At 37.0% G+C, this 27,740-nt stretch overlaps 1 protein-coding gene across 5 annotated transcripts; it reads left to right on the forward strand.

The window, feature by feature from the left end:
• Positions 1–963: 963 nt before the first annotated feature.
• LOC116112415 lies at positions 964–25,505 on the forward strand. Of its 5 annotated transcripts, none has more exons than XM_031398549.1 (8): positions 964–1,092; positions 1,265–6,569; positions 6,682–6,932; positions 7,015–7,159; positions 22,733–22,931; positions 23,022–23,351; positions 23,460–24,154; positions 24,422–25,505. In XM_031398549.1, the coding sequence occupies exons 2-8, from the start codon at positions 1,422–1,424 to the stop codon at positions 25,088–25,090; spliced, it is 7,437 nt and encodes a 2,478-aa protein (XP_031254409.1). In that variant the 5' UTR covers positions 964–1,092; positions 1,265–1,421; the 3' UTR covers positions 25,091–25,505. The 5 variants fall into 5 exon arrangements, with proteins under 5 accessions (XP_031254409.1, XP_031254410.1, XP_031254411.1 ...); XM_031398550.1 differs by having other exon boundaries at positions 23,463–24,154; XM_031398551.1 differs by having other exon boundaries at positions 23,022–23,339.
• Positions 25,506–27,740: the final 2,235 nt, after the last annotated feature.

Below are 27,740 nucleotides of genomic sequence, written 5' to 3' on the forward strand. Positions count from 1 at the left end.
ATTTCTTGCCAGATCGATGGCCGTTGACGACTAGATCTGTCATCGATCTAGCTGTTGATGGCCAGATCTATCATCTATCTGGTCGTTGATGGCCAGATCCGTCAATCTGGTCGTCAACAACCAGATTTGTCAAGTCTGGTCATTTCTTGCCTTCCAGCTGCCAGTGGCCTAAGGTGGTTGCTGGCAATGGCTGGATTGGCGGGGGGGCTTTGTTGATTTTCTAAACTTTTATTATGAGATTGTTTTTGCTAAGTTTTTAAATGTAGAGGATTATAATAATACAAAAAATAATCAATATCAAAAAATAATATAATAATAATATTTAATTAGAGGACAATTCAGTAATTTAAATAATATATCCACCAATTTATTCATTCCAACCAAACATATTAATATAACATATCCATCAATTAACCAAACACATTTTCCTAAAGATTTTCAGTAATCTTCAAGGTAATCTAACTTTCCAGTAATCCAATATTTCCTGAACCAAACGGCCCTTCAGGGTTCTTTTGATATAAAGATTCGACTCAAATGATAATTTTCATTAAATATCTGTCAAATGTTTGGGTGTTATTGTAACTTCCCCAAACATATGGGCTGAAAATATTTACAAAACCTCGAGGGAGCGGAAAAATAAATCTTTTAAGAAAATTTATGAAGTGGTTTGTTACTTGTGGTAATTGGTCTAAACAAAAGATTGGTTCGTTGTAACTCAAAATTACGTGGCCTCAGAACTTACCTTCTGTACTTGGTTAAAACTGACGTAAGTGTACACTTCTATGAAAAGTTTGAAGTACATGTACTGTATTAAGTAACTTCACTTGAGTCAGTGGGTTACATTAGAAAAACAAAAAGCTAACTTGGGATAAAACAAGATATACAAAACTAAAGGGGCAAAAACAGGAAGATATCAAAACCATTTCTTATTTTCTTCGTGCTTCTCTTCTACTCTCAGCTTCAATTTTTTTTTTTTTCTGCGTCTCTCTGTTTCTCCTCTCCGGTTACAGTACTGTGTCTCATTTCTCTATTAACCTTCTATAATCATCGCGGCGCTCTTTAGCTTGCCGCACTCTATCATACTCCCCGGAGGTACGCCCCTTAACCTATGCGTTCGACTTTCCTCCATTTTTGTTATAAATTATCCATATTGAAACCCTAATCGAGTTAATAAAAAATCTAATATAATTTCATTGTTTTCAACAAAAAGAAGAATCTGAAATTGATTATAGGTAATTTATTTTGTTTTATTTCACTTGATCAGGTAAGGAGAGAACTTAGGGTTCGGTGTTTAATCTGATCCGTAAAAAGAAGAGAGATCAATTTCTAAGGTTATATTTTGGTATTTGTTTTAGTTATTTGATGCGTTGGCGGGGATTGGAATCCGCCAAACGGGATACATATTTGGGTCAGAACGTGAGATGGCCAATCCCGGGGTCGGGACAAAGTTTTTGTCTGTGAATCTGAACAAATCTTATGGGCAATCACATCATCAGCATCAGAATAATCTTCACAACTTATCTCATTCGGGCCATCATGGGTCCAATAGGGGCCGCCCTGGTGGTGGTGCTGGTGGAGGAGGAATGGTGGTCTTGTCACGGCCCCGAAGTTCCCAGAAGGCGGCTGGGCCTAAGCTTTCCGTTCCACCCCCCTTGAATCTGCCCTCGTTACGGAAAGAGCATGAGAGATTTGATTCGTTGGGATCCAGTGGTGTGTCTGCTGGGGGAGGGGTTTCAGGTGGTGGGCAGAGACCTGGTTCCTCCGGCATGGGTTGGACTAAGCCGGGTACACAAGTTGCTTTGCAAGAGAAGGGAGGAGTTGTTAGTGGTGATCGTATGACAGATGATGGTGTTGATCAGGGTTTGCATGGTGTTGATGGAGTGAGTAAGGGGAGTGGTGGTGGTGGTGCCTATATGCCGCCTTCTGTGCGGTCTGGTCCTGTCAGGCCTCCATCTTCTACCTTTCCGCATGTAGAGAAGGTGAGTGTATTAAGGGGTGAAGATTTTCCATCTTTGCGGGCTGCATTGCCATCTCTGTCTGGCTCTGAAAAGAAACATAGAGACGGTTTGAATCAGAAACAGAAGCATGCTATGGGTGAGGAGTATGGTAATAGTGACCGAAGCGATAGTTCTAGATTGAACTCCCTTGTTGACTTGCATCCTCGGTCACAGTCAGGTGGTTTTGGTAATGGATTGAGTGAGAATGGTGGTAGAAATCGTGATTTGGGTGGTTCTCGTGGATCAGAGCAAGTACGAAAGCAGGATGAATACTTTCCAGGTCCATTGCCATTGGTTAGGTTGAACCCAAGATCTGATTGGGCTGATGATGAGCGTGATACGGGTCATGGTTTTGCAGTCCGGGACAGAGATCATGGGTTTTCAAAGAGTGAAGCTTACTGGGATAGAGATTTTGATATGCCAAGGCCAAGTGTTTTACCACACAAGCCAGCTCATAATGTTTTTGACAGGTGGGCACAGCGTGACAATGAAACTGGAAAGGTTTCTTCCAGTGAAGTCACTAAAGTAGACCCTTTTGGCAGAGATGCAAGAACACCTAGCAGAGAGGGACGGGAAGGGAACTTGTGGAGAGCTTCTTCTCCTCTTCAAAAAGATGGATTTGGTGCACAAGAGATAGGAAATGACAGAAATAGTTTTGGTGCAAGGCCATATAGTCAGAACAGAGAAGCAAACAAGGAGAATAAATTCGTTTCTTCGTCGTTTCGAGACATCCCGCCTGATGATTTTGGTAAAAGGGATTTGGGGTATGGACAGGCTGGGAGGCAGCCTCGGAACAACATGGGGAACTCACCTTACCGTCAGAGGGCTGAAAGGAATCCATGGGAGCGATATGGCAATGAACAATACAATAGATTCAGGGGTGATGTTTCCCAGAATAATTCGGCATCAAAATCATCATTTTCCTCAGGTGGCAGAGGGCTTCCAGTTAATGATCCCATTCTCAATTTTGGTAGGGACAAACGTCCAGTAATGAAGAGTGAAAAACCTTACCTGGAGGACCCTTTCATGAAGGACTTTGGGGCTTCTGGTTTTGATGTACGTGATCCTTTTTCTGGGGGTCTTGTTGGGGTTGTTAAAAAGAAGAAAGATCTTAAGCAGACTGATTTTCATGACCCTGTCCGCGAATCTTTTGAGGCTGAGCTTGAGAGAGTCCAAAAGATGCAGGAGCAGGAGCGGCTGCAGATTATTGAGGAACATGAAAGAGCTTTGGAGCTAGCTCGCAGAGAAGAAGAAGAGAGGCTAAGAGTGGCTAGGGAACAAGAAGAACATCGGAGAAGGTTAGAAGAAGAAGCCAGAGAAGCTGCATGGAGAGCTGAACAAGAGCGACTGGATGCCATGCGCAAGGCCGAAGAACAGAGGATAGCTAGAGAGGAGGAGAAACAGAGGATTGTCATGGAGGAGGAGAGGAGGAAACAGGCTGCTAAGCAGAAACTCTTAGAATTGGAAGAAAGAATGGCCAAGAGGCAGGTTGTAGCAATTAAGGGTGGTAGTAATTCTTCCATTGTTGCAGAAGAGAAATTTTCAGGAATGCCTAAAGAAAGAGATATTTCCAAAGTGACAGATTTGGCTGAGTGGGAAGATGGTGAAGGAATGGTGGAGAGGATTACAACTTCAGCATCTTCTGATTCCTCTGGTCTGAATAGAGCCTTTGACATGAACTGTAGGCCTCACTTTGCCAGAGATAATTCTCCTGCCATTATGGAAAGAGGCAAGCCTATTAACTCATGGAGAAGGGATGCATTTGAGAATGGGAACAGCTCAGCCTTCTTTCCACAGGACTCGGATAATGCTCATTATAGCCCCAGGCGAGATGCAACTGTTGGCGGGAAAACATTTCCTCGGAAAGAGTATTTTGGAGGACCTGGTTTTATGTCATCAAGGACTTATTATAAAGCGGGGATTCAAGAGCCGCGCACAGATGAAATTAATCATCCAAGAGGTCAGAGATGGAATATATCTGGGGACGGTGATCACTATGCCAGAAATGCTGAGGTTGAATCTGACTTTCATGAGAATCAGTCTGAGAGATACAGTGATGTTGGATGGGGCCATAGTCGGTATCGTGGCAATCCTTATCCTTCATACCCTGAAAGACTATATCAAAATCCCGAAACAGATGGGCTTTCTTCCTTTGGGAGGTCAAGGTATTCCATGAGGCACCCTCGTGTACTTCCCCCTCCATCTCTGAGTGCGATGCAAAAAACTTCCTATAGACGTGAGAATGAGCGACCTGGCCCTTCAACTTTTCAAGAAAATGAGATGGAGTACAATCATGCAGCAAGAAGTGAAACAACTGGGAAGATAGGTTTTGACAGCAGCAATCAGCATAATCTTGTACAACCTGAAATAATTGATGTCCAGCAGGATAATGCTGCTAGTCTGGAACAGAATCTGGATACGGATACCACACCAAGATGTGATTCACAGTCCTCACTCTCTGTCTCTAGCCCTCCTGATTCCCCAGTTCATCTATCTCATGATGACTTGGATGAATCTGGAGATTCTCTGGCATTATCTGCCGATGAGGATAAAGATATCTCATCAGGACAAGGCAACGATCCTGTTGTGTTGCCCATGGAATCCGAGAAAGAGAATATGATGACTCACTCTAGTTCTGTCTCGGTTGGTGATGATGAAGAATGGACAGTTGAGAATGATGAACGATTGCAGGAGCAAGAAGAATATGATGAGGATGAAGATGGATATGAGGAAGAAGACGAAATTCATGAAGGAGATGATGAGAATATTAACTTGACAGAGGAATTTGAAGATATGCATTTGGTGGAGAAAAGCTCTCCCGACATGGTGAACAACTTGGTCTTAGGCTTCAATGAGGGTGTTGAGGTTGCAATGCCCAATGACGAGTTTGAAAGAAGTCCCCTAAATGAAGAATCATCATTTCCAGTACCACAGGTTTCTGTTGGTACTGTTGTTGAAGACCAGGGATGTTTTGATGGTGTGTGTGGAACACTACAATCTGCCAATGTTCCTTCCCAAGCAACTACTGGTGGTTCTTCTAGAATCTTCCAGGAGGCTGAGAATGCAATGCACGATTTGGTTATTCAGCCCAGTAGTACACAATTATCAGCAGCTTCTGAGCTACTGGTTCATGCGGATGCTAACAGTGGTTCTGTTGTGTCTAATCAGCAGCCAATACCGTCTTCTATTGATATGACATCACATTCATCATCAGATCAGACCGTCACGTCTGCAACTTCTGCTGGTCCAAGTCAGGCAGAGGCACCTGTTAAGCTGCAGTTTGGGCTGTTTTCAGGGCCTTCTTTGATACCTTCTCCTATTCCAGCCATACAGATTGGTTCTATACAGATGCCTCTTCTGCATCCCCAAGTGGGTCCATCCCTTGCCCATATGCACCCCTCACAATCTCCTCTCTTCCAGTTTGGACAGTTGAGATATTCTTCACCTATTTCCCAGGGAGTACTTCCTTTGGCAGCTCAATCAGTGCCTATTGTTCAATCTAATATATCAGCCAACTTTTCATTGAATCAAAATGCAGCAGTTTCACAGCCTATTCAACCTAGTCCAGAAATTTCTCAGAATTTGATGAAAAGTGATGCATCGTCTCTTTCGATGGATAACCAATTAGGCCTTGCTCAAAGGCATTTGGATCTTTCTGAAGGGAATGCATTAAATGAGGTAACTTCATTGCCAGCAAGTGAAAGTGCAGTAACTACTTTTATGGCACAGCAGGGTCGTGCAGAGGTTTTCCCCCTTGGTGATAAGAAAACAAGGTCTGATTCAGGTCTTCAAGTAGAGGACCAGGGTCACCATATTTCAGTCATGAGAAACTTCAAATCCTTGTCCAAAGAATCAGAAAACCTGCTTCAGGCTAGAGCAGCATCTTCTGTGTCAAGTTCAAAAGAAAAAACGTTGAATGTGTCAAAAGCTCAAGGTCTAATATCTGGTGGCAGAAGTAAAAGATATGTTGTTTCAGTTAGAAATAATTCTGGCTCAAAGTCATCTTTTGTTGCTCCTGAAACTTCTCGCTCAGATTCTGGTGGATTTCAGAGGAGGCCTCGGCGCCAGCGAACTGAGTTTCGAGTTCGGGAAAATATTGATAAGCGGCTATCTGCTGGTGTTGTTTCAGCTAACCAAATAACTCTAGATGATAAATCAAATATCAATGGAAGGGGTACTGGATTTTCTAACCGAAGTGGGTATAGGAGAGTCGTTGTGTCAAATAAATCGATGAAACAGATGAATGAATCAGAATCCCTGGATTTAGGTGTAATAAGTTCACGGGAAATAGACTCTGGAAGCAAGGCTGGAAAGGGAGTAGGAAGAGAATCATTGACTAAGAGTCAGAACATCCCACATCCTGAAGAGGGAAACCTTAAAAGGACCTTTCGCTCTAAAGAGGATGTTGATACTCCCTTACAAAGTGGCGTCGTGCGTGTTTTTGAGCAACCTGGCATAGAAGCCCCTAGTGACGAAGATGACTTTATTGAGGTGAGGTCGAAGAGGCAAATGCTGAATGATCGGCGTGAACAGAGAGAAAAAGAGATCAAGGCAAAGTCTCGGTTCACAAAGGTTTTGATGCTATGTTTCAATTTGTTTTTATGTCTTGCCCTAAAATGAGAAATATTTTAAAAGTAAGAAACTAAGCAATAAGGTTTTGAATGTGTTTTATTGTTTATGCCAGATGCCAAGGAAATCTCGTTCAACTTCGCAAAATTCTCTTGTCTCAGCAAGTTCAAACAAATTTTCTGCATCAATGAGTGAAGCAGCAAATGATGTTCGCTCTGATTTTGTTGCCACTGACGGACGGAATTCGGCACATATGGAAGTGTCTACAGGATTTGGTGCCTCCAAAGTGTCGCAACCCTTGGCTCCAATTGGCACTCCAGCTCTGAAAACAGATGTCCAGGCTGATAAAAGACCCCAGACAATCAAGTATATATGCTCTCAAAGAAATTTCATACTGCCAAAAAATAAACACATTCAGTTGTGTCAATCTCATATGTTTTTTCCACAGGTCTCTCCAAAAGAGCCCCGTTCCAGTCTTATCTGGTGGTGAAAAGAATCTTGCATCAGGCTTCATATTTGACAGCAAGAATAAAGTTCTTGATAATGTTCAAACACCTATGGGTTCGTGGGGCAATTCTCGGCTTAATCAACAGGTTTGCAAACTGTTGATACATATTTCTTGATTACGATAGCTGTTAGTTGTTGACATATTGGGATGTATTCCTAAAAAAATGCTGCCCATATTTTTGGCCCCTTGCTTTTACCTCAGAATCTCAATCTTTCATTGTTTTTTTTTCATTAAAGTCTCAGCATGTGTTTAATTTGCATGCGTGTATATGCTCAGCAGTCTCTTTCTCTGACAGAAAATGTTAGCTCAGATGGTTCAATTTGTTTTATTTAGGATCAGCAATTGCTAAAGTTGAACATATGTTAGAATGTAGACATGTCAGCATGTACGAAGTGTATTTTTTTTTTTTTTTTAAGCCTTGTGTTACCAATATGTCCTCTAGTTCAGTGAAGTTTGACCTGCCACTTGTCATCTTTGGTGCTTTTGTCCTGTGTATTTATTTTACACTGTATCCTGGTCTTTTCTTTCTGTATGTTCTGATGCACAGCCAAAGTATTTTTCCTTTTTAATAATTTTCCTCCTACCATCAAGATTTACAATGTATATATGTATGGTCGAGCTATTGTAACTTAAATTTTTTATTTATTGAGACACTGATTTATAGCTATGATAAATCACAATGACGTGGCACGTAAAATAACTACTTGTAACTTCCATTACCAACCGTTAAATTGTTTTAAATCAAAGACTTAAGTTGATATAGTTTGACACTCTGACCATATATGGATAGAGAGAGAGCCATTCTAGTCAGGACGTCTTGATATTAATTTCATCAGGACCATAGTCTTGTAGTGAATGACATATTTTCCCACTTATGGGCTGAATTATTATTATATTTTGTGGGCGGGTAAATTTACTTATGATGGTTCATATGTTAAGTAGCTACTGAGAAATGTTTGAAAATCTTAACCTGATTCAAGTTTCTGGTAGGTAATGGCCCCCACGCAGAACCAGCTAGATGAGGTCTGAATCCTGGGCAATTTGTTCTCGTGTTTCCAGTAAAGATCATACTACTCAGTTGGTGAGCCAGCATGCCATCATCAGCTATCTTGACAAAAGACAAGTCATTTTCTTCCACGCAAGCCCAATAAACTCTTTGCTTGCTGGGGAGAAAATTCAATTTGGTGGGCTTTTCTTTTGTGAGTCTTTTAGCTTTCTAGAAATGTCTTTCTCTCTTTCTTAAAGTTCATCTTCCTCTTGCACAGGTGCTGTGACATCTCCCCAGTTCTCCCACCTAGCACTCGTGCCGTTTCTCATGGAATAGGCCTCCTGGTCCATGCCGCTCAGAAATAAATCGCCCATAATATTTCTGCAGCTAAGAGTGATTGCACTCTTTCTTTGACAAAGAGAAACACTCAATGAAAATTGTGTCAATCTGGAAGATTGTGAAGCTGAAGCTGCTGCCTCTGCCATTGCTGTTGCTGCTATAAGTAGTGAGAGATATGGGAATGGACTGGGAACTTGCTCTGCCTCTGTATCAGAGACCAAAAGTTTTGGAGGTGCAGAAATTGATGGTATAACAGCTGGTAGTAATATATTTTTGCTACCACAGTGGTTAGCCTTGCACCATATATTTTTGGTGTTAATTTTTTTTCCAATCTATTGACCTGACACGTCTATCTCTCTTAGCAGGTGATCAGCAATCAGTGAGTCAATCTAGAGCTGAAGAGTTCACTGTAGCTTGCCAGCAGATTTGTCTGTTGAGACCCCGCCAATTTCCCTGTGGCCACCTTTACCGAGCCCACCAATTCTTCTAGCCAGATGATCTCACATTTCCCTGGAGGCCCAGCATCTCATTTTCCTTTCTATGAGATGAATCCCATGTTGGGGGGTCGATTTTCACTTTTGGACCTCATGATGAATCTGTCCCTGCTAATCACAGACCCAGAAGAGTAGTATTCCAAGTTCAACTCCTTGGGACCTGGCAACAATGTCATTCTGGTGTAGATCATTCTATGGTGCTCCCACAGGATTGCTGGCCCTTTCATCAGCCGACTGGGGGTATACCAGGGGTTCAAGGCCCACCACACATGGTTTTCTACAACCATTTTGCACAGTGGGACAGTTTGGACAAGTTGGTTTGAGTTTATGGGTGCCACCTATATCCGTCTGCAAAGCAACGATTGGAAGCGTCATCCTGTATCTTCTGCTTGGGTGTTGGTGAAGGAGAGGTGAACGATTTGAACATGGTCTGCCCAACGCAACCTACCAGTTTAACTGCTCCAATCCAGCATCTTGCCCCTGGGTCACCTCTCATGCCTATGGCTTCTACTTGGCGATGTTTGATGTTTCCCCGTTTCAGGTAGAGATTTTCTAAAACGGAAAGCATTTGACTTCTAAATGATGTTTCTCTCCTTCCCCTCTTCTGTAGGTTTTTTGTTACTGAATTATGTTTTGAAAAAAAAAATCCATTGGTTTTATGCCAATGAAACGGGTAGGGAGTTTTTGTTCGGAATTATTCTGAAGCTCGGGACCACAGAATAAGCATATCTTGCTGTTGATTAGAGTAATTTACTGCCACATTTTTTTGCTAACACTTGGTTGAATATTTTGTGTCCAGTCCTCTTAGATATGTCGGTCCAAGGTCAGTGGTCGAATGTTACTGCAGCTTCATCAGCCCGTTTCATATCAATGCCATTGCAACACAGCCAGAGGTGTACTTCCTCACAATATAACCATGGACTCCTGTTGACCAGTCATTGCCAATATGTTTCTGAGTCCCGAACATCAACACCTCTGAGAGCAGCCGGAATATCATGCAGCTAGTGATGTAACGTCACCCAGTTGCCTGATGAACTGGGGTAGTTGACTCATCAAACACTACTGGTCCTGGGACTTCGACACAGAATGTTGTTGCTAAGAGCTTGTCTTAAGCACCATCACAGATGCTGGCAAGATGTGTTGTTCAGAAGCGGCAGCAGCAGCAGCAGTGAGAGTGTGGCCAAAACAATATTGCTACTTTTAGCCTCAGTCTTCGCAGCAAAAGAATAAATTTCCCCGCAGTACAGAATTCTTCAGGGTACAGTTATCAAAGAGGAAGTGTATTTCACAAAAGAATAGTTCTGGAGGCGAAGGTCACCGAAGAAGGGGGTTCCATGGGCGGAACCAGCCCTTCAGTGCAAGAAAGGGTTTGCCCCCTCAAAGAGAAGCGATATGTGGCTAAACAGACCACGAGTGGGACATCAGCACCATCATGAGCATGAGAGATGATCTTTTGGATTGAGAAAAGAGCGCCAGAAAGAAGGGTGATTTTTGGGATGAGCGTTTTCTTTACATTTGGCATGATTCATTGCGTAAATATGGAATGTCAAGTTGTGTGATTTGAGCGCCAATATAATTAAAGCTCTAGCTGGTTTGTAATGTAAGTTTGCAAAACTGGTCGATATAGCAGTTTTGAGTCTTTTGACGAAGTGAGGGAGGAATGGATTCTAGTGTGGTAGTTGGTCTATCGATTCCTTTATTTGTCCTTTCTAGGCTGCAAACCTGATTGTTTATCTCTTGGTATTTGATGTATTAAAATTATTTATGATCCTGCTGATTTTTTTTTTTTTTATTTTCCTGGCAGTAATGATAAATGTGAGCTTTGGGGAACGCTTACTCGACTCTGTCTTTCATCACTTTTATTGTAGATTTCATTTACTAGATGTTTCAGTGGATTAGAACCGATTCAGATGATTCTCCTCCGTTTCATTTCCTACTACCACCATGGAGTTAGATGTAGGCTGGTTGATTACCAATACCAAACACACAAACTCAGTGCAATTATTAACAAAACATATTAAGCGTAGGTAGCTTGATTTTGCATACCTGAACCCTATCAAATTATGTAAAAACAGTAGCAATATTAACAAATGTGAGCTTGGGAAATGCCATGATGTAACCACTGAATCACTTTAGCCGACTCTGAGCCTGAGTCCCATCAACTACTGCTTTACTGGATTTTGGTTTTTCGGGAACCCTTCATTATCTGCTTCATTACTTGCTTTGTGGGGTTTGACTGGACACACCTGAGGTTATAATATATATATTAAGATTTGATTTGAAGGATTAGTGGAGTTTGTTTAATACTGATTTGGGACTTTGATAACAATTGGAGAAGTGGAAAGATGGAGTTTTGATTTTAAACAAATTGATGGGGCGAGTTTACCTTAACAAAATTAAAAACACAATTGTGGCCTTTATAATTAAATAATATCAAAAGAGACCCTTTTATTGGAATTTGCAAGGGCAATTTGATACATTTACATAACTCAACATCCAAGGAGATCGAAATAGGTATTTAATCTAAAAATGTATTAAATAATATCATAATCCAAAATGTTAAATTATGGTATTGCCCTGGCCACCCGAAGAAATTAATTTTAGAAGGGACAAATTCAAAATAAAAATATAAAATAGAGGGAAAATAGAGGAGTGGTCAAATCTAGGAACACTAGAACAAAATACAAATTGGTTAAAGCAAAAAACCAAACAAAATTAATAAAAAAGGGGTAATTAATAAGACTGAACCTACATAAATTTCATTCAAGACCATTAGGTTAAATCTAAACCTCAAACCCTAAAAGGTAAAATTTCCAATTCTATAATAATAATTAGAATTATAGAAAGACTATTTTATCATCCAAAACCAAAATTTCGGAGTTTTACAGCACTTGTGTATCCAATAATAGATTTTGCATCTTGATTTGAGTTTGAGCCTTTTACGGATTGTGGTTACCCATTTGGGCTTGATTGGGCTTACCCATGTTAAGCCTTCCTCTTCCCAACATGGGCTCTTATATTTGGGCCTCATTATCCTATTCTCATCTCACACGGTCACTATACGACAAAAATTATGCGATAATGATATTTTGTTATAATCTAAAAAAACAAATGCTTTAATAATAAACCCTTTTAATTTTGGATTTAATGTACATTATTCTTATTAATCTTGACTTTTTGGAGTGTTAAATCAGGCTACAACAATATTAAAAAACAATAGTAATCAAATGAGGGAAAAGTATATGAAATTAGTAGTACATTGAACACCCTATTAGTTTGTTATGTTAGTGTTATATGATATAATAAATGTTATTAGTACTAAACAAAAATATTGATAACACGATACAAAAGTTTTATAAATGTTAAGATAATAATATTGCACTGTATTAATGAGAATAAAAAAGATTAAATTACTAAAATGATATAGTAATTTTTTGTACTTTAATGTTGGATGATAGTAATAAATCTTTAGAAGACCCGATAATTTGAAGTATTATTGCTATCTTTGCTGTGAGCAACATTTTGGCGCGAGGGCTACAATGCTCATAAAACCAGGCTTGTTTTGTTGGATTTGGGAAATATTTTTAGTATTCCCAAAAAAGTTAAACAGTAAAATACCAAAAAACTTACAATATATTCAACTTTATCAAACATTTTAAATCCCCTAAATTTTTTAATTTAATTAATACCCCTAAATATTTTTATGTTTTTGTTACGGCGATCCGGCCACCCCCGGTGGTGGTGGCCCGCTGTCCGTATTTGAGGGTGGATTGGGGGTATTTTTATTAACTTTTAATGTTTTATTATAAGGGGTGTTTTGTAAAAAACAAAATATAGGGGGTATTTTATTAATTATAAATAATAACGTAATACCGCTCAATCAACTTTTTTTTAACTTTTTCAAAAAAAATTTCCCAAAAACATAAAATTGTGAACCAAACGGAGCCCATATCAATTATTTTAAACCTTGATGGGCTACTAATTCTCATAAAACCCATACAATATTTTGGCAAAAAAATTTACAATTTATTCATTTACCTTGTAACCCAAATTATTGGGTGTTTGGGTCAGGATCGATTTTGTTTTGAATCGAACACAAAAAATTCAATTCTTTTTTGTACGGTAATGGTAGACGTACACAAAATTTATAAAGATTTCTTGTACAAAGTGAGTGACAAGAGATGAACGGATGAATGGATATAATGAATTTGACTTTTTGTATTCACTCCTCTGTCACATATTTTGTACAAGAAATCTTTGTAAATTTTTTGTATCTCTAGTATTATTGTTTTTGTACTTATGTAATTTGAACACTTACAAAATTGAGCCAACCGCTCTTAGATCGATGGTTCGTGTCAGATTTTGAGTTTGTATGGGTTGTACACACCCTTCAAGAGACACTTATTATGAAGGCATATGTTATTATTGAAAAATAAGTACCCTTATTCGAGAGTTTTTAATAAAAAGTTTTTTTTGGTTAAAATATAAGTTAGGCCTAATGTGTGAATTACAACTACTTCCATTATTATTTATTATTAAAAATATTTATTACTAAATATGGAAAATAAATTAATTACAAGATAAGGCTCATTTAATTACTTTCCAAAAGCTTTAACCTCTTTTTAATTAATCAATTAAAAGCTATAATTTTTTAATTCTAAATTAACTTATTTACATAAACTAATATTAACTCTTACATTTAATTTCAATAATTTCATTTTATATATAGCAAGAACACTAGCAAAGATTTAGCAATAGTGTATAAACAAGATAGGTGATGGTAAACACCATGGCGACAATGGTGGTGGTAATCTTGATGCTCGCTCATCTTGGGTTTCGCAACAAACACTATGCGGAGGAAATATTCCGACCTTAGAAAACAATGCTCCAAGTTTGGAAAATCCTAATTTGAATCCGGCAGGAGTGTTGTAGCGCGAGTGAACAAATTTGACATCCATTGTGCTTGAAATTTTGTATCCTATTGTGACAAAGCTGGTTAACATGACGAATGCGGTTATTGTAGCAAGAAATGTGGTCTCACAACAACAGGCTTCAAATGTGGAAGTAAGAATAAATTTTGTTCAAACCCTAAACTTTAAACTTAAATTTTATTTTAATTTGATCAAGAAATGTAAATTAACAATTAATCTTGTGTTTCAGGCTACACAGTTCCTGATCATCACCAAATTGGAAGATATAAAAAATGTATATTGCAAAATGTAATTTTTTATATATGCTTTTTCAGTTTATAATAAGAGTGGCAAGGATGTTCAATACTTATATACATTATATAAAATTTTATATTTGCAAAGCCCTACACCATAATTAAATGTAATTTTTGGAATTATATATATATTATTCAAACTCGATTAAAAATATAAAAATCTTAATTTATATATTAATTAAATTTTATATATGTTATTCATATCATTCATATGTGATATAGGAGTAAGGCACCATGCTACTTACTATGATGCTTTCATTCACATTAACGAGAACTGTTATACTTGATTTTCAAGATTATATCTAATATTTGCATTCCAAAATGATTTTGGATCTAATTTAATTAACAGTAGTGAACCCCTTTCCAACATTATATATAACAAAGGAAAAAAATTAATCTTTTTCAATTGGAGAGACGAAGAAGAAGAAGATAAAAGAATTGGAGGAAGGGTGAGACTGAAAAAGAAGAAATATGAAAAAGTTGGAGAGGAAAACTTTTAAGGGAAAAAGACTGAACCGTAGAGAGATAAGAAAGAGACGAAGATGGAAGAGAAAATATGGTAGATCTGCTAAATTTACAAAAAAGAAGAATAAAACTGAAAACCTTACTATCATTAATAGTATGACGATAAAAAAATAAAAAGAGATTTCATAACTTCTAAATTCGAGTTTCTTGAGCATCAATAGAAGTGTCACTAAGATTGTTGTTTTAGATACTTGTTACATGTGGACTGTTCTTTCCCAAATTTCAAACTCTTATTTCTTTCATACTATCTTTCAAATTTTGAATTTCTGAATTTGCCTAAATTCCTGGCCATCTCCTTTCTAACGGGCTCAAATAATTAAAATCTAAATATCGTCCTCGGAATTTATTAATTCAAGCTCTTAGATGAGAGAGCGTTATAAAATCCCTTCTAACGGGCCAATAATTAAAATCTAAATACCATCCTCAAGAATTTATTTAATTCAAGCTCTTAGATGAGATTAGACGTTATAAATCTAAGAAAATAACAAACCAATACTAATAAACCCATTCAACAGCCTCTTCAGTAATTTATTTGGATGAAGATTTGACAGTCATTAGAATTGGAGACGGTGACATAATCTTGAAAAAAAAAAAAAAAAAAAAAAAGTTTGAGGGGTATTAATTAAAAATACTAACTGGCATGTGCTATCAATTACACAAGGTAATATAGTATTTAGTAATAATTATTAGGTAAAAAATTTGAGCTACAACAACTTAAATTGAAGATAAATTTTTATTATTTGATAGAATTTACTTACATTTTCTTTACTCCATCTCATCCCTTCTCTTTACATAAAACATTAATGGAGTAATTTAAAAAACTCTCATGGGTTTTTCTGAAAGTATTACTCAAATGCTAAGTACGGGGCCATGCCAATCTTTTCAACAATTGATCAAACACTATCCTAATGTTAATAGCGTTCATTTTCTTTAATAATTGATGGAAATGAGTGTACATAATGGAAATGACAATTTTTCCATAACATAAATGGACATACCAATCTTAACACAATGGTGGTGTTTGAATAATGTTGAAAAAACAAGACTGATTTGTATAATACAACTATAATTAGCATTTGGATGGTATTTTATGAAAATACAGTGGCTTTAAAAGTTATCCAAAATACCATCATTGGGTGACCTGGTGGTAAAAAAGTAAAAGGAGATTCTATGAACTCTAGAGTTTAAGTTCCCTAGACACTAATAAGAGTGGTCACTTGGGCTTTTCGATCAGTAGTTTCAAATCCTGAAAGATTAGTTGAGGTTGCGTAAGCTAACCCAAATACCTCTGTGATTAAAAAAAAAAAAAAATTACCCTAAAATTTCAATTGAAGTTTGGTTTATTGTATTGAGTTAATGAATAATCCCTTCAAATTGAGGTCTCATTACATAACAAAAATTTTCAGATAATTAGGGTCATATATTGACTCCGTTATTTATGCGCGCCCATGGAGTTTCAAATAGTTTCGTTGAATTTCCAAGATGTCTTCCCGCAAAAAAATTTGAAACTCTTCAACTAAGGCAAACTATCAAGAAATTGCGTCTGATCTCCATAATGTACAACTTAAATGAACTTCTTAACATAAATTTGACAAATGGAGAATTCAAATACAAAAGAGTTAACCCTGTCAAACTCTGTTAAGAAAGAATTCATGGATCAACTCTCACATCTCATTTAATTTCTGAAGATATCTCTATTGCTAATATCTACATCATCTGTGCGTTGTTCATCGTTTTCTGTATGGCGTTCAGCTGCATTATATCGATTTGTTCACATTCGACGATTTGATTTATTATAGTTGAGATTGGAAAATTAAGCTTAGCTTTAAGTCCGTAAGTGTGGAATTTAATGGCTGCTTCATCATAGGCTCTGGCAGCAGCCTCGTCCGTCTCGAAAGTGCAAGCCACACACGTTCTGCTCCGACCGGGTTCCAAATCTCAGCTGCCATTTACCCGATGGCCTCTGCCTAACTCCCCTGTACTTCTTCTTCCTTTTGGTCGTTGTTCATTTTTCATCGGAGAAAAAGTTGCATCCAAGACAGCCCTCAATTTTGCATTGCGACACTTTCAGCAACTGCAGGCAGAGATATGTTGTGTGGACTAGTTGCTATCTTGCTCTCACAGTTGTAGTACCAGTTGAAGGAAATGAAGAGGTAGCACCTTGATCATCACCAGTGTCGCCTGCGATTTGCGCTTCAGAGCGGAGACCATGATATGTGCTCGTTTTCTGGTTCAGGACGGCTTCGTGTTTCAGTTTTTTGAGGGATTTCCATGCTTCCCAGTTTATCGTTGAATTGCCACAAGGAAATGGAAGAAGTAAACTTGTAATATAGGGGGGACCGGAGGCATCGTGTGTAAGTAGCTGCGGCGGTTCTGTTGTTGCGTCTTTACGCACTACAAAGTCACCAAGTGGTCATATATCATGAATTAAGCCGTCTTTTTATTTCTTTTCTGGCTCTTTAAATGTCCTACTATCCGCGGTTTTTATCTCCTCTTGTTATTTCTTTTATCTAAGTTCCTAAAGATTCATCGACACATTTTGCTTGAGATTCTAAAATTTCATACATTGGACCATCAAGTATATATACATCGTTTTTTTCCTTTTAAGTCTCCACATGGATAGCTTTGTCTTCTTAGACTTACAAAAATTGGAGTATTTTTTGTACACTTCTTCAATCTACCAACAAGCTCTCAAGGAAGGAAATTTCTGATCGTAATGGTCCCAGGGAAGTGCCAAAGCAGCAAAAATGAGTTGTCCACAACAATAATTGACGTTTTGGAGTGTTAAATCAAGCTACAACATATTGAAAAAACAATAGTAATCGAATGAGGAAAAAGTATATGAAATTAGTAGTACATTGAACACCCTATTATGTTTCGTATTAGTGTTATATGAATAATAAATGTATATAGTAATAAACAAGATAATACGATATACCAAAGTGTTCCTTGTTCTCCTAACACGATACAAAGTTTATAAAAACGTTAAGATATATATAGTTGCACTGTATTAATGAGAATAAAAATAAGATTATATTACTAAAACGATGTATGTAATTTTTTGTACTTTAATGTTGGATGATAGTAATAAATCTTTAGAAGACCCATATAATTTAAAGTATTTAGTTCTATCTCTGTTGTGAGCAACATTTTTGCCGCGAGGACTACTAATTCTCATAAAACCCATATCAATTATTTTGCCAAAAAAAATTACGATTTATTCATTTACCTTGTAACCCAAATTATTGGGTTTTTGGGCTCGGGATCAATTTTGTTTCGAATCGAACCACAAAAAATTCAATTTCTCTTTTTTGTACAGGTAATGCAAGACGTACATAGAAATTTACAAATATTTCTTATACAAAGTGATGTGGTAAGAAATGAATTGATCAGTGAATATGATGAATTTGACTTTTTATATTTACTTCTCTGCCACATCACTTTGTACAATAAATCTTTGTAAAATTTTTTGTACCTCTAGTATTATTGTTTTTGTACTTGTGTAATTTGAACACTCTTACAAAACTGAACCAACCTACTTAGATCGATTTGGTCCATGTCAGATTTTCGAGTTTGTATAGGTTGTAGACACCCTTTCAAGTAAGATCACTTATTATGAAGTGCATATGTTATTATTGAAAAATATTAAGTACCCCTTATTCGAGAGTTTTTAATAAAAGGTTTTTTTATAGTTAAAATATAAGTTAGGCTCTAATTGTGTGAATTACAACTACTTTCCATTATTATTATTATTATTAAAAAATTTATTTATATACTAAATATGGAAAAAGAAATTAATTACAAGATAAAGGCTCATTTATATACTTTCCAACAGACTTTAACCTCTTTTTTAATTAATCAATTAAAAGCATTAATTTTTTCATTCTAAATTAACCTTATTTACTTAAACTAATATTAACTCTTTACATTTATATGCAAGAACACTAGCAAAGATTTAGCAATAGTGTATAAACAAGAAATGGTGATAGTAAACACTCGAGGTTTGGCCATGGCGACAATAGTGGTGATGGTGGCGGCAAACTTGATGCTCGCTCATCTTGGGGTCTCGCAACAAACACTATGCGGAGGAAATATTTCCGACCTTAGAAAACAATGCTCCAAGTTCGTTGAAAATCCTAATTTGAATCCGTCACAGGAGTGTTGTAGCGCAGTGAACAAATTTGACATCCATTGTGCTTGCAATTTTGTTACTCCTATTGTGACAAAGCTGGTTAACATGACGAATGCGGTTATTGTAGCAAGAAAATGTGGTCTCACAATTCAACCAGGCTTCAAATGTGGAAGTAAGAATAAAAATTTTGTTCAAAAACCCTAAACTTTAAACCTTAAATTTTATTTTAATTTGATCAATAGAAATGTAAATTAACTAATTAATCTTGTGTTTCAGGCTACACAGTTCCTGATCATCCACCAAACTGGAAGATATAAAAAAATTATAATATTGCAAAAAATTATCATGCAGCTAGTGATGTAACTGTACCCAGTTGCCTGATGAACTGGGGTTAGTTGACTCATCAAACACTACTGGTCCTGGGACTTCGACACAGAATGTTGTTGCTAAGAGCTTGTCTCTAAGCACCATCACAGATGCTGGCAAGATTGATTGTTCAGAATAGCGGCAGCGCAGCAGCAGTGAGGTGGTGGCCAAAACATATTGCTACTTTTAAGCCTCAGTCTTCGCAGCAAAAGAATAACTCTTCCCAGCAGTACAGTAATTCTTCAGGGTACAGTTATCAAGAGGAGTGGTATTTCACAAAAGAATAGTTCTGGAGGCGAATGGTCCCACCGAAGAATGGGGTTCCATGGGGGGAACCAGCCCTTCAGTGCAGAAAAGGGTTTTGCCCTCAAAGATGAAGCGATTTATGTGGCTAAACAGACCACGAGTGGGACATCAGCACCATCATGAGCATGATGGAGGAAGATCTTCTTGGATTGAGAAAAGAGCGCCAGAAAGAAGGGTGACTTTTTGGGATGAGCGTTTCTTTACATTTGGCATGATCATTGCGTAAATATGGAATGTCAAGTGTGTGAATTTGAGCGCCAATATAATTAAGCTATGCTGGTTTTGTAATGTAGTTTGCAAAACTGGTCGATAATAGCAGTTTTGAGTCTTTTGACGAAGTGAGGGAGGAATGGATTTAGTGTGGTAGTTGGTCTATCGATTCCTTTATTTGTCCTTTCTAGGCTGCAAACCTGATTGTTTATCTCTGGTATTTGATGTATTAAAAATTTATGATCCTGCTGATTTTTTATTTTTTTATTTTCATGGCAGTAATGATAAATGTGAGCTTTGGGGAACGCTTACCTCCGACTCTGTTTTCATCACTTATTGTAGATTTCATTTATAAGATGTTCAGTGGATTAGAACCAGATTCAGATGATTCTCCTCCGTTTCATTTCCACTACCACCATGGAGTTAGCTGATAGGTGGTTGATTACCAATACCAAAACACAAACTCAGTGCATATATTAACAAAACATTATAAGCGTAGGTAGCTTGATTTTGCATACCTGAACCCCTATCAAATTATGTAAAAACAGTTGCAATATTAACAAATGTGAGCTTTGGGAAATGCTCATTGATTGTCTACCCACTGAATCACTTTTAGCCGACTCTGCCGCCTGAGTCCCATCAACTACTGCTTTTACTTGGATTTTGGTTTTTCGGGAACCCTCATTATCTGCTTCATTACTTGCTTCTGTGGGGTTTGACGGACACACCTGAGGTTTATAATATATATATTAATGATTTGATTTGACGGATTAGGGGAGTTTGTTTAATACTGATTTGGGACTTTGATATTCAATTGGAGAAGTGGAAAGAGGAGTTTTGATTTTAAACAAATTGATGGGGCGAGTTTACCTTAACAAAATTAAAAACACAATGTGGCCTTTATAAAAATAATATCAAAAGAGACCCTTTTAATTGGAATTTGCAAGGGCAATTTGATACATTTACAAACTCAACATCCAAGGAGATCGAAATAGGTATTTAATCTAAAAATGTATTAAATAATTCATAATCCAAAATGTTAAAATTATGGTATTGCCCTGGCCACCGAAGAAATTAATTTTAGAAGGGACAAATTCAAAAAATATAATATAAAATAGGAGGAAAATAGAGGAGTGGTCAAATCTAGGAACACTAGAACAAAATACAAATTGTGTTAAAGCAAAAAACCAAACAAAATTAATAAAAAAGGGGTAATATAAAGACTGAACCTACAATAATTATGCATGTCAAGACCATTAGGTAAATCCTAAACCCTAAACCCTAAAAGGTAAAATTTCCAATTCTATAATAAAATTAGAATTATAGAAAGACTTATTTTTTATCATCCAAAAACAAAATTTCGGAGTTTACACGCATTGTGTATCCAATAATAGATTTTGCATCTGATTTGGTTTGGCCTTTTACGGATTGTGGTTACCCATTTGGGCCTTGATGGGCTTACCCATGTTAAGCTCTCTCTCCCAACTTATGGGCTCTTAATTTGGGCCTCATTATCCTAATTCTCATTCTCAAACGGTCACTATACGACAAAAATTATGCGATAATTGATATTTTTGTATAATCTAAAAAACAAATGCTTATAATAAACCCTTTTAATTTTGGATTTATAGTACATTATTCTATTAATCTTGACTTTTGGAGTGTTAAATCAGGCTACAACACTATTTAAAAACAATAGTAATCAAATGAGGGAAAAGTATAGAATAGTAGTACATTGAACACCCTATTATGTTTCGTATGTTAGTGTTATATGATAATAAATGTTATAGTACTAAACAAAGATAATATGATAACAGATACAAAGTTTATATAAATGTAAGATAATAATATTGCACTGATTAATGAGAATAAAAAAAGATTATATTACTAAAATGATATATGTAATTTTTGTACTTTAGTTGGATGATAGTAATAATCTTTAGAAGACCCAGATAATTGAAGTATTTAGTTCTATCTTTGCTGTGAGCAACATTTTGGCGCGAGGGCTACTAATGCTCATAAAACCCATGGCTTCGTTTGGTTGGATTTTGGGAATAATATTTTTAGTATCCCAAAAAAGTTAAACAGTAAAATACCAAAAAACTTACAATATTATTCCACTTTATTCAACATTTTTAAATCCCCTAAATTTGTTAATTTAATTAAATACCCCTAAATATTTTTAATGTTTGTTACGGCGACTCCGGCCACCCTCCGGTGGTGGTGGCCCGCTGGCGTATTTGGGGTGGATTGGGGGTATTTTTATTAACTTTTAATGTTTTATTATAAGGGGGTTTTGTAAAAAAAACAAATATAGGGGGTATTTATCAATTTATAAATCCTAAATCGTAATACCCGTCAATTCAACTTTTTTTAACTTTTTTCAAAAAAAATTTCCCAAAAACATAAAATTGTGAACCAAACGGAGCCCATACAATTATTTTCAAACCCTGATGGGATACTCATTTTTTTTTTTTTAAGCCTTGTGTTACCAATATGTCCTCTAGTTCAGTGAAGTTTGACCTGCCACTTGTCATCTTTGGCGCGTTTGTCCTGTGTATTTATTTTACACTGTATCCTGGTCTCTTCTTTCTGTATGTTCTGATGCACAGCCAAAGTAATTTTCCCTTTTAATAATTTTCCTCCTACCATCAAGATTTACAAATGTATATATGTATGGGTCGAGCTATTGTAACTTAAATTTTTTATTTAATTTGAGACACTGATTTATAGCTATTGATAAATCACAATGACGTGGCACGTAAAATAACTACTTGTAACTTCCCATTTACCAACCGTTAAATTGTTTTAAATCAAAGACTTAAGTTGATATAGTTTGACACTCTGACCCTATATATGGAAGAGAGAGAGCCATTTTCTAGTCAGGACGTCTTGATATTAATTTCATCAGGACCATACTGTCTTGTAGTGAATGACATATTTTCCCACTTATTGGGCTGAATTATTATTATTATTTTGCTGGCGGGTAAATTTACTTATGCATGGTTTCATATGTTTTAAGTAGCTACTGAGAAAATGTTTGAAAATCTTAACCTGATTCAAGTTTCTGGTAGGTAATGGCCCTAACGCAGAACCAGCTAGATGAGGCTATGAATCCTGGGCAATTTGATTCTCGTGTTTCCAGTAAAGATCATACTAGCTCAGTTGGTGAGCCCAGCATGCCATCATCAGCTATCTTGACAAAAGACAAGTCATTTTCTTCCACTGCAAGCCCAATAAACTCTTTGCTTGCTGGGGAGAAAATTCAATTTGGTGGGCATATTTTCTTTTGTTGAGTCTTTTAGCTTTCTAGAAATGCTCTTTTCTCTCTTTCTTAAAGTTCATTCTTCCTCTTGCATCCAGGTGCTGTGACATCTCCCACAGTTCTCCCACCTAGCACTCGTGCCGTTTCTCATGGAATAGGCCCTCCTGGTCCATGCCGCTCAGAAATTCAAATCGCCCATAATATTTCTGCAGCTAAGAGTGATTGCACTCTCTTCTTTGACAAAGAGAAACACTCTAATGAAACTTGTGTCAATCTGGAAGATTGTGAAGCTGAAGCTGCTGCCTCTGCCATTGCTGTTGCTGCTATAAGTAGTGATGAGATTATTGGGAATGGACTGGGAACTTGCTCTGCCTCTGTATCAGAGACCAAAAGTTTTGGAGGTGCAGAAATTGATGGTATAACAGCTGGTAGTAAATATATTTTTGCTACCACAGTGGTTAGCCTTGCACCATATATTTTTTGGTGTTAATTTTTTTTCCAATCTATTGACCTGACACTTGTCTAATCTTCCTTAGCAGGTGATCAGCAATCAGTGAGTCAATCTAGAGCTGAAGAGTCTCTCACTGTAGCTTTGCCAGCAGATTTGTCTGTTGAGACCCCGCCAATTTCCCTGTGGCCACCTTTACCGAGCCCACCCAATTCTTCTAGCCAGATGATCTCACATTTCCCTGGAGGCCCAGCATCTCATTTTCCTTTCTATGAGATGAATCCCATGTTGGGGGGTCCGATTTTCACTTTTGGACCTCATGATGAATCTGTCCCTGCTCAATCACAGACCCAGAAGAGTAGTATTCCAAGTTCAACTCCCCTTGGGACCTGGCAACAATGTCATTCTGGTGTAGATTCATTCTATGGTGCTCCCACAGGATATGCTGGCCCTTTCATCAGCCCGACTGGGGGTATACCAGGGGTTCAAGGCCCACCACACATGGTTTTCTACAACCATTTTGCACCAGTGGGACAGTTTGGACAAGTTGGTTTGAGTTTTATGGGTGCCACCTATATTCCGTCTGCAAAGCAACCTGATTGGAAGCGTCATCCTGTATCTTCTGCTATGGGTGTTGGTGAAGGAGAGGTGAACGATTTGAACATGGTAGCTGCCCAACGCAATCCTACCAGTTTAACTGCTCCAATCCAGCATCTTGCCCCTGGGTCACCTCTCATGCCTATGGCTTCTACTTTGGCGATGTTTGATGTTTCCCCGTTTCAGGTAGAGATTTTCTAAAACGGAAAGCCATTTGACTTCTAAAATGATGGTTTCTCTCCTTCCCCTCTTCTGTAGGTTTTTTGTTACTGAATTATGTTTTGCAAAAAAAAAATCCATTGGTTTTATGCCAATGAAACGGGTAGGGAGTGTTTTTGTTCAGAATTATTCTGAAGCCTTGGGACTACAGAATAAGCATATCTTGCTGTTGATTAGAGTAATTTACTACCACATTTCTTTTTGCTAACACTTGGTTGAATATTTTGTGTCCAGTCCTCTTCAGATATGTCGGTCCAAGGTCAGTGGTCGAATGTTACTGCAGCTCCTCATCAGCCCGTTTCCATATCAATGCCATTGCAACAACAGCCAGATGGTGTACTTCCTCCACAATATAACCATGGACCTCCTGTTGACCAGTCATCTGCCAATAGGTTTTCTGAGTCCCGAACATCAACACCCTCTGAGAGCAGCCGGAATTATCATGCAGCTAGTGATGTAACTGTCACCCAGTTGCCTGATGAACTGGGGTTAGTTGACTCATCAAACACTACTGGTCCTGGGACTTCGACACAGAATGTTGTTGCTAAGAGCTTGTCTCTAAGCACCATCACAGATGCTGGCAAGATTGATGTTGTTCAGAATAGCGGCAGCAGCAGCAGCAGTGAGAGTGTTGGCCAAAACAATATTGCTACTTTTAAGCCTCAGTCTTCGCAGCAAAAGAATACATCTTCCCAGCAGTACAGTAATTCTTCAGGGTACAGTTATCAAAGAGGAAGTGGTATTTCACAAAAGAATAGTTCTGGAGGCGAATGGTCCCACCGAAGAATGGGGTTCCATGGGCGGAACCAGCCCTTCAGTGCAGAAAAGGGTTTTGCCCCCTCAAAGATGAAGCAGATTTATGTGGCTAAACAGACCACGAGTGGGACATCAGCACCATCATGAGCATGATGGAGGATGATCTTCTTGGATTGAGAAAAGAGCGCCAGAAAGAAGGGTGACTTTTTGGGATGAGCGTTTTCTTTACATTTGGCATGATTCATTGCGTAAATATGGAATGTCAAGTGTGTGAATTTGAGCGCCAATATAATTAAAGCTATGCTGGTTTTTGTAATGTAAGTTTGCAAAACTGGTCGATAATAGCAGTTTTGAGTCTTTTGACGAAGTGAGGGAGGAATGGATTCTAGTGTGGTAGTTGGTCTATCGATTCCTTTATTTGTCCTTTCTAGGCTGCAAACCTGATTGTTTATCTCTTGGTATTTGATGTATTAAAATTATTTATGATCCTGCTGATTTTTTATTTTTTTTATTTTCATGGCAGTAATGATAAATGTGAGCTTTGGGGAACGCTTACCTCCGACTCTGTTCTTTCATCACTTTTATTGTAGATTTCATTTACTAGATGTTTCAGTGATTAGAACCAGATTCAGATGATTCTCCTCCGTTTCATTTCCTACTACCACCATGGAGTTAGCTGATAGGCTGGTTGATTACCAATACCAAAACACAAAACTCAGTGCAATTATTAACAAAACATTATTAAGCGTAGGTAGCTTGATTTTGCATACCTGAACCCCTATCAAATTATGTAAAAACAGTAGCAATATTAACAAATGTGAGCTTTGGGAAATGCTCATTGATTGTCTACCCACTGAATCACTTTTAGCCGACTCTGCAGCCTGAGTCCCATCAACTACTGCTTTTACTTGGATTTTGGTTTTTCGGGAACCCTTCATTATCTGCTTTCATTACTTGCTTCTGTGGGGTTTTGACTGGACACACCTGAGGTTTAATAATATATATATTAATGATTTGATTTGACGGATTAGTGGAGTTTGTTTAATACTGATTTGGGACTTTGATATTACAATTGGAGAAGTGGAAAAGATGGAGTTTTGATTTTAAACAAATTGATGGGGCGAGTTTACCTTAACAAAATTAAAAACACAATTGTGGCCTTTATAATTAAAATAATATCAAAAGAGACCCTTTTAATTGGAATTTGCAAGGGCAATTTGATACATTTACATAACTCAACATCCAAGGAGATCGAAATAGGTATTTAATCTAAAAATGTATTAAATAATATCATAATCCAAAATGTTAAAATTATGGTATTGCCCTGGCCACCCGAAGAAATTAATTTTAGAAGGGACAAATTCAAAATAATATAATATAAAATAGGAGGAAAATAGAGGAGTGTGGTCAAATCTAGGAACACTAGAACAAAAACAAATTGGTTAAAGCAAAAAACCAAACAAAATTAATAAAAAAGGGGTAATTAATAAAGACTGAACCTACATAAATTATGCATGTCAAGACCATTAGGTTAAATCCTAAACCCTAAACCCTAAAAGGTAAAATTTCCAATTCTATAATAATAATTAGAATTATAGAAAGACTTATTTTTTATCATCCAAAACCAAAATTTCGGAGTTTTACAGCATTGTGTATCCAATAATAGATTTTGCATCTTGATTTGAGTTTGAGCCTTTTACGGATTGTGGTTACCCATTTGGGCCTTGATTGGGCTTACCCATGTTAAGCCTCTCCTCTTCCCAACTTATGGGCTCTTATATTTGGGCCTCATTATCCTAATTCTCATTCTCACACGGTCACTTATACGACAAAAATTATGCGATAATTGATATTTTTGTATAATCTAAAAAAACAAATGCTTTAATAATAAACCCTTTTAATTTTGGATTTAATAGTACATTATTCTTATTAATCCTTGACTTTTTGGAGTGTTAAATCAGGCTACAACACTATTTAAAAAACAATAGTAATCAAATGAGGGAAAAGTATATGAAATTAGTAGTACATTGAACACCCTATTATGTTTCGTTATGTTAGTGTTATATGATATAATAAATGTTATATAGTACTAAACAAAGATAATATGATAACACGATACAAAGTTTATATTAAATGTTAAGATATATAATATTGCACTGTATTAATGAGAATAAAAATAAGATTATATTACTAAAATGATATATGTAATTTTTTGTACTTTAATGTTGGATGATAGTAATAAATCTTTAGAAGACCCAGATAATTTGAAGTATTTAGTTCTATCTTTGCTGTGAGCAACATTTTTGGCGCGAGGGCTACTAATGCTCATAAAACCCATGGCTTCGTTTGGTTGGATTTTGGGAATACTATTTTTAGTATTCCCAAAAAAGTTAAACAGTAAAATACCAAAAAACTTACAATATTATTCAACTTTATTCAACATTTTTTAAATCCCCTAAATTTGTTAATTTAATTAAATACCCCTAAATATTTTTAATGTTTTTGTTACGGCGACTCCGGCCACCCTCCGGTGGTGGTGGCCCGCTGTCCGTATTTGAGGGTGGATTGGGGGTATTTTTATTAACTTTTAATGTTTTATTATAAGGGGTGTTTTGTAAAAAAACAAATATAGGGGGTATTTTATCAATTTATAAATCCTACATCGTAATACCCGCTCAATTCAACTTTTTTTTAACTTTTTTCAAAAAAAATTTCCCAAAAACATAAAATTGTGAACCAAACGGAGCCCATATCAATTATTTTCAAACCCTTGATGGGCTACTAATTCTCATAAAAC

This window comes from Pistacia vera, unplaced genomic scaffold, assembly GCF_008641045.1.
Source record: "Pistacia vera cultivar Batoury unplaced genomic scaffold, PisVer_v2 Contig661, whole genome shotgun sequence".
Taxonomy (NCBI): Eukaryota; Viridiplantae; Streptophyta; class Magnoliopsida; order Sapindales; family Anacardiaceae; genus Pistacia; species Pistacia vera.

Bases quoted from the DNA above. Each gene is read 5' to 3' on its own strand.
- LOC116112415 (XM_031398549.1), top strand. From the start codon at position 1,422: ATGGCCAATCCCGGGGTCGGGACAAAGTTTTTGTCTGTGAATCTGAAC. The intron at 6,570-6,681 runs GTTTTGATGCTA...TGTTTATGCCAG, and splicing joins CAAAGTCTCGGTTCACAAAG to ATGCCAAGGAAATCTCGTTC. The intron at 24,155-24,421 runs GTAGAGATTTTC...TTTTGTGTCCAG, and splicing joins TTGATGTTTCCCCGTTTCAG to TCCTCTTCAGATATGTCGGT.